Source organism: Saccoglossus kowalevskii, chromosome 9 (assembly GCF_978046115.1).
Source record: "Saccoglossus kowalevskii chromosome 9, keSacKowa6.1, whole genome shotgun sequence".
Classification (NCBI taxonomy): domain Eukaryota; kingdom Metazoa; phylum Hemichordata; class Enteropneusta; family Harrimaniidae; genus Saccoglossus; species Saccoglossus kowalevskii.
Genome location: NC_140649.1, coordinates 12,274,819 through 12,282,492, shown reverse-complemented (window position 1 = coordinate 12,282,492; position 7,674 = coordinate 12,274,819). Strand labels below are relative to the sequence as shown.

Here is a 7,674-nt window from a genome sequence, read left to right as displayed (position 1 = left end):
TCGCGCTGCGCCCTGTTCGATATGGGACTCATAGCGACGTACGAACGTATACAACGCATGTAAAATACATTGTTTATTTACATGAAATTCAAAACCCATATGATCGTGATTTTGTTATGAACTCCGAAATAGAATAGTAATGGAGTGTACTTGAATTGGTCAGCAGAAATGTATGAACAATATACGGAAGCTCGTAATGGTCATATTCAAATAAATATTGTCTCGAATATTTATTTTTTAACATGATCCTAATAAGATTCTGTACAAATATAATCACTGTTTTGCGTGTTGGGACATATAATTAATTTCACAGTGATGACATTTTTTGGAATTTATTTTAAAATCTGGAACTTTATATTTGTTAGTTGTGACGTTCTTTGCTTTCACGTCAATAAACGCTATTTTTAGCCCAGGATATATTAGTATAAAGCAATTCATTTGGGCGGTGGAAATTGATGGGCGTAGTCACATTTAACAGGACTTTACATATCATAAATTAATTGAATATCTCATTTTGTATTCACTTGATGACCAGTAATATCACCCTGATTTTGGCACTTGAGAATTAAAACACGTTTAGTAGTAGTATTTCGAGAGTATCAACCCAGACGTCAGCATCGATCGATTTTCAAACTGAAAAAAATCGACATTCCTATATAATGTTTTTTTTTTTCCCACACACTGTATATAAACTATTACACCCCACCCCCTGCGCTGTGTTCTTATCACTTGACAACAAATGGCATTCAGCGGTCTGTAAGCGAATCACTATTTCAATAAGATTTGATTTACGTCCGCTATAGTGCAAATACAATCGAGTACAATATGATTATTTACGTGTTCGGGACGTAAATGTCAATACATTGTCGTATACATCGGGAATTCGTTTATTTATTAACCCCGTTCTATTCAATGGCCACGTTTGCATGAATGCATCCAATTTGGTATGTTCGCCCTTCAGTTATATGTTCTTATTCATCCAATACATCCAATGTTCTATAGTTGCATAAAATAAATTACCATAACACCAATAAAGCACCCGATTTCACTCTCTGACCTCAGAGTGGTAGAACTTTAGTTAATATCTGTCGCGATCAGCTCGATGCCCTACTAGAGTGCGGCATATCAGGTATAAAACGTTTATCTATCGCAAAAGCTATTATTGTATAAAGAAATAAGAACAGGTGAACACCTGACGTTTTATCAACGTGCATGCAAGCTATGTCACAACATAGCATCGCTGAGCGGATGCCACTTCCCGCAGATAATTATTCCCCGACAAGAAAAACGGAAGGCACCGTCGCGAACTGCCGACCACCATGGCTGAATATAAGAAAAGCCAGAGTGCACATTACAAACAGACTTGGAATGAAATCCTTCAGAAACAGGTGAGTATGTAGGTGGGTGGGTGGAGGGTTGGGTTGGTTGTATGGGTAAACGCAGGTAAATGGTATGAATACACCTAAAGCGACAAATCACTAGGGACGCGGGATGTGAGGTGTCAGAAAACGTCATTTAAATTGCCGAGTTCACATTTTATTGAATATGTCCGTGTAAGGTCAGAACCACTAGTTGCTCAACGTTGTTCTCTGTTGTCCCTCCAATGACAACGATGAGTATAACAGCACGGCTAGAGTGTGCTAGAAGTATTTAAACACTCTTTGACACGCGTTTTTTAAAGAAAGGACCCTTTTTGTTTTGATATTAGTAACTCATTTTAGTTCAATCTTTGAGTCAACAACTTGTGCATAATGACATTGGACGATATACTGCAATTACACATCCTACATACGGCAATATACTAGTAACAACTCGAAAAGCAGGGCAATTTTACACGTGGGCACATTGGGCCAATAACCACAAATTTAAAAAACAAAAGAGAGGGCTTTGTATAGTTATCTAAATCTACGAGTAAACAACATCGTCACAGGAGTTGAAAGACCAAAAAAATGAAGCATATTCAACCACACTGGTATTGATAATGACCGAAAAGTTGACCCAGACTACTTCATCTAAATGCCTATCATTTCAAAAAACATTTTGTTTTTGCTAAACTTCCACTGACAAGTCCGGCGCTTGATTATTCTGATATCATATTAAGTAAAACATGTTGAAATACAAATATACCATCTCATAAGTAGCATGTATGTGCCTCTTGTGAGCCCACGCCTTGATACAACATTCAAATTGCAGCATAAACCTGGCCCAAGTGAAAGACAGTCTCGGATATATCTTGCAGGTATTACTGTAACTGTTTTATTTATTTGTTCATGCAATCTGTATTCTCGGGCCGCAGGCTTTGTACTAAAGATTAATATATAGCTTAATATATTGTATGATGTATGTGTCTGGTCGCACCAAATATGCAGTCTTTTAGTGTTTTAGAAATTCACACACGGGTAATTAAACTAGTAAACTTTTTTTATACGAGATGAATTTCAGTTGCCTTTCGACTACAGTCATACTATTTCATGAGTATGTCATCGATATGTGAGTTCCACTGTGATGTCATTTGACTATTCACGTGTAAATTGCAAACTCGGTTTTAACGAAGAATATCGATCGTTGCTCATATTTAGAGTCAAGTAGTCAATACATGCAAACTCGTTAACTTGTTTTAAAGAGTTAGATTTTTGTTGTTGTTCTCGAATACCAAGTTTATATCTCTTCCGTTAACAATAGGTATGGTTATAACACTGCCAACACCATAATGAAGAAGAAACAAACACTTAAACAAGATAAAGAAGTCGCGAAAGAGGCTCCACTCAATCCTGCTCCAGCAAAGAACACCTTCTCACGAGAAATGTTCCAGCGTTTCCACAGACCTAAAACAAGGGAGAGGTACACTATTGCAGAACAACGTTATTGGTATCAAAACGGAGAACGCGGGAAAATACTCCTGACAACTAAACAATATCCATATTTATTACGTAATACGAGCTGCCCCCATGGTATCAAGCAGCGACTGGGTCAGTATTGTGACGTGTTGGGTCCCACGTCATGTCACGCCTGTACAGAGGTGTTGAATCGAAAGATGATGGATGAATATCACAGAGCCGCATTCCCGTCCATTAAAGTAACAACCGTTAGTCTGGTTGCCCCGGTGCTGGCTCGTAAATTACTTGCACCGCCGCCATCCTATTTGAGCGATATCGTGAATCCCCGTGTCAATGTCAATAATCTGCCGCGTCGGTCGCCACTGCCACCTATAGAAGGCAGTACTCACAATAAAATGCAAAGAGACAATGCGAACGTGGACAATAGTAGCGGATGATATTAAGAGCTCACCCGTTGTGTTTGCTGACGTGTTGTCAAGATATAACTTTCTAGAGAGCGTGTTTCACAAAAAAAAAAAAGATTTTATTTAAAGCTCCCTTATTTGGACCATATATTAATAACTACTATCGGCACAACAAACCCATTCCCTTCATTATAACAAGGGAGTTGCATAACGCAATTGGCTGAAACAAAAATTAATATTCATGAGCAATAACAAATTTCTACCCTCAGTAAAACTGTGTTAACATGGTAGTTTATATTGACTGAATTGAACGTTAAGAACTGAAAAATATTCGAAAAACTGAAGTAAAAGTGTTTTTTTGAGGCACGTTTTTGATTAACAAACTGTTGAAAGTAACCCCAGGTTCTTTTTCTTTAACATGATCATAGCAAGTTAAGAAATTCGTGGAGAATGCAGAGCAGATATTTCACTCTAGTACTATTGCTCAGAATTTCGCTATGTGCATGCGCAGTTTGAAACAATTTTGAGCGCAATACAAACCCCCGTAGAACTCACTACTGCAAGAAACAAGAGTGGCGCCAAACTGGTTGTTTTGTAATAAACACAATATTATGGTCGTATAATCTATGTACTGTTTCTAAGTTTCATTGAGTAATATTCTGTGAAAAAAATCGCTGAAATAATTTCGTCTACCTGAAATGGACGCTGCCACCTCAACGATGACCTACAACGACTGGTTTTGAAACGTTATATCCAAATCGAACAGCGCCCTCTCTTGCCAATCCCCGTTTTTAAAAATAAATATCAATAACTGTAAACAGCAGTTGAATCCAAACAGCTAATCAAATAAGCGGAGTGCGCATTGACGTCATTTGAAAATGTTTCAATATTATTCCACTGGCCAAAAGAAACTATTCGTTTCAGTTGAAGTTGTGAAAAATGAAGGGAGAGGGATCTTTGTGTTCATAAAGGCTTGATCTTAATATGACGTCATGATAGAACATGATACAGCGCGTGAATAGATCAAATACGGACAACGTACACAGACGATAAGAACATATTTATCTCCAGCTGCGTTACTTTGCTGGGACATTTATTTATTTTGATATGTATATTAAGAAAGTGTATTACCAGACCAAAACTCTTGATAAAATATCAACAATACAACAAATATAAATTCGTCTGTTGCTATTTTTGTGTTTACGAATCGAAAGTCTCATGAATAATTAATCATATTGAGTCATGCTCAGTGGCGTTTGATACAAACGCATGAAAACACAATCTATACGTTGTACTATAGGAGACATTTAAGAAGATTAGACAAATCATTTACAAGTACGTACATCAAACGCTTTTGAAACATATTACTGCAATAAAATGATCACACCTCCAGCAATTACCGATGAATTGTGTTTTATTCATATTGTTATATTGAGATGGGTGGTGATTGAATGATTATTAAGAAATCTTCCCGAATGTATGAACTGATCAGCTTTCCTCAGAGTTTAAGTCGAGTTCACTTCGATGTGAAGAGATTAACATTCACATTCTTCCTCTATTACACCTCACTATAATTCTACAACACTGACTATTTTCAAATCTAGACGTGTTTGCCCGACCCTCTTTAAGGTAGAAGCCTAGTCATAATTTTTGACAAAATTGGTCACAAATCGCATGACAATGTTTATTAGTTTATTATGTACAATCATGAAGCTAATGTCCCATCGTAAGTTTAGCTTTTTGAGAAACGTGTCCTAATATTTCTTGAAAATTTCTATTTTTAGAACAATTCCATAGAACAACGTTAAAGAAAAATTCAATTTTTTGACACTTTTAAAAACCCGGATTTTTTAAATAATTCAGAACAACAAAAAGTACTCCATCATTAAGAATTTATAATTTTTTCAGCCTATGTCACCAGGCGAGATTTTGAGATTGCGTGATATCTCTGCCATAGGAACCTATGTTAAAAGTGTTATAATAGTGTCAAAATGGCGACTTTCCACTAAAATACAACCATCATTTTCTCGAAAAAAAGGCTGATGACCCCCAACTTCTTAGGTCAATATTGCCTTGGAGTACAGTTTATTGCAGAATGAATAAATTCTGGATATTTTAATTTATGAGTAGGCTTCTACCTTAAATTATCCTGAGTTTAAAGAGGCAGGGTTGATCTCTTCGTGCTGTCTTCTCCTATTGTTTTATTCGTACTATCACAAGTAGTCGGTAGCTTAGCATCATCATATGGACGAACCGCTGATTCAAGTACATCAATTGATTTTTTCATTCTACGATACAGCATTCCATCCTGAATGATAACCTCACTGCTGACTTCTTGAAAGTCCACGTCAGAGGATACTTTCTCGAGGCTCGAGAGATCCTGCCAATGGTGCATCCCAGCTTCCACTTGCAACCGATGTACGGGTGTAGGTGGAGGAATCTGCACAATGAAGGTACCAGGAAATGATTCGGATGTGCCGTTTCCCGTTGAAGTACTTATCCCTTCACTTGAAGAGTCTGCTGGATTTGGAACATCACTGTTAGTCAGTGTGGACAGAATAACATCATCTGGTTTCAGATCTTGTAAATAATCTCTTGCTCTTGCGTCTTTAATCTCTTCCAGTGGTCGGGAGAGTAATTTGCGAACATAAGCTGGGGTGATTGGACCCTTGAAGTCAGATTTATTGTCTTTTCGATCTTCTCGTTTTGCCTTGGCTGATTCCTTTTCAGCTTTCATCTGTTCCATCACTCTCAATCTAATTTGTTCCTTGAACTGCTCAACAGAGAACCCCTCGCTAATGAGAGACGTATTTAATGGCGACATGCTACCTTCTCTACTGTCACCGGGTTTCTCCACTATTTCTCGCCTTTCCTGTGTTTTTTCAAGTTCGTCAATGTCTTTAATACTAATGCTGATGCTCGCCTTTCTCTCGTTTCTATGTCCCGGAGGAGAAACCTTCCCTTTTGAATTATGTTTTTTGTTTATATTGCTAATAGGCGAACTTTTCTTAAGACGATTCACGGTAGGTTTGTTAACTGAATGTTCTGCTTTTAGTAGTACAGCTTCTGCATCGACTTTGTTGACAGGCGATTCACTGATAACCGAGAGTTGTTCTGAATCATCACTATCTTCTCCTCTATGTAGCTTTTCTAACTCTCTACTTGTTTCGCTAAGTATTTTCAATATATCCGGAAGGGATACCAGTCTTTTCTTTTCTTCAACCTGTTCAGGAACCTTCTTGGTCTGTTGACGACGTAGAGTTTTTCTCTCGGACTCAGGAATTTGCCCGCGTTTAACAATCTCTTTTCTTGTCCCCTTTTCAGCTAAGCTAGTGCTTTCAGCTTCTGCATCTGTAACCATGACAGCGCGTTCAATTGGGGGTGGGGGAGTTTCACTTCGCTTTTTGACATACTTTTCTTCTACTTTCACTGTAGCTAACTTAAAATGAGATTTTCTGTTATTCAAGAGTATTCTTTCGCATGTTGCCCCATAAATAGGAGACAGTTCTTTATTATAAAATACAAGTCTATCACGAACGCATTTAGGAGTTTTTGACGGCCATTTTAAAGTGCCTGGCACAATATTTGAATTTTTCTTCTTGCCTGTACTTGTCAACCCTACAACAGTATTGCACGAAGCAGTGTCGCATATATTCTTTTTATGGTCATCCACGCCTTGTTGAACTACATCAACTTCGTTTGATATTGCAGATATTTCTTCATCATGTTCTTTGAGATTACCATCCTGTTCCCCATACACCACTAATCCGTTCAGTGGCTGACTCCCTCCTGTATTCGTACCTGAGTCTCTATATTCTGCGACGTGTGCCTCGTGTAATGACGATGAAGATTCACTTCTTTTGATATCATAGTGACAACCGGAGTCCGTCCTTTTTACAAATATTTCCTCTTTTTCAGCAGTGCTAGCCTGACTAATAACATACGCTCTGTTGACAAAATCCATTTTGTCTGGGTCATACCTCGGACTCTGAGATGGACGGGCAATTATGTTTTTTGGTAAGCTACTAGATTTAGAGTGCGCATGCGCATCAACTGCATCGACTGTAGTAACTATTGAGGAGGAATTGTTTTGAGGTTTAGAGACGCTCTCAATCATATTATTCGTTGAGTCAGGAGGTGGAAACAAATCTGGTAAAGTACTAACATTTGAACGTGATTCGCCATCTTGTCTTTGAAGTTCCTCAGAATGTGTTTGACCACTATTAGTATCATCTTTCTTGGAGGCCATTCTACTCGGAAAATGGTCTTTATGATTAACTGTGACTCTTACACTTTTCTCGCGGCGTGGTCGTTCGGCAACTCTCTCTATTTTATGATCCTTCCTTTTGTTAAAAGTTGACAACATTTTCATTCCACCTGAGCCACTCTTCGAAACTGGAGGCTTCAATTGCACGCCTTTTGCAATTTTAGTT

The 7,674-nt window shown here is 37.9% G+C and overlaps 1 protein-coding gene across 1 annotated transcript; it reads left to right on the top strand.

Moving 5' to 3' along the window:
- The first annotated feature begins 1,097 nt into the window (after positions 1–1,097).
- On the top strand, positions 1,098–3,385 carry LOC100376927 (uncharacterized). Its single transcript, XM_002735582.3, has 2 exons — positions 1,098–1,388; positions 2,683–3,385. The coding sequence occupies exons 1-2, from the start codon at positions 1,213–1,215 to the stop codon at positions 3,272–3,274; spliced, it is 768 nt and encodes a 255-aa protein (XP_002735628.1). The 5' UTR covers positions 1,098–1,212; the 3' UTR covers positions 3,275–3,385.
- Positions 3,386–7,674: the final 4,289 nt, after the last annotated feature.

Bases quoted from the DNA above. Each gene is read 5' to 3' on its own strand.
- LOC100376927 (XM_002735582.3), top strand. From the start codon at position 1,213: ATGCAAGCTATGTCACAACATAGCATCGCTGAGCGGATGCCACTTCCC. The intron at 1,389-2,682 runs GTGAGTATGTAG...CGTTAACAATAG, and splicing joins ATGAAATCCTTCAGAAACAG to GTATGGTTATAACACTGCCA.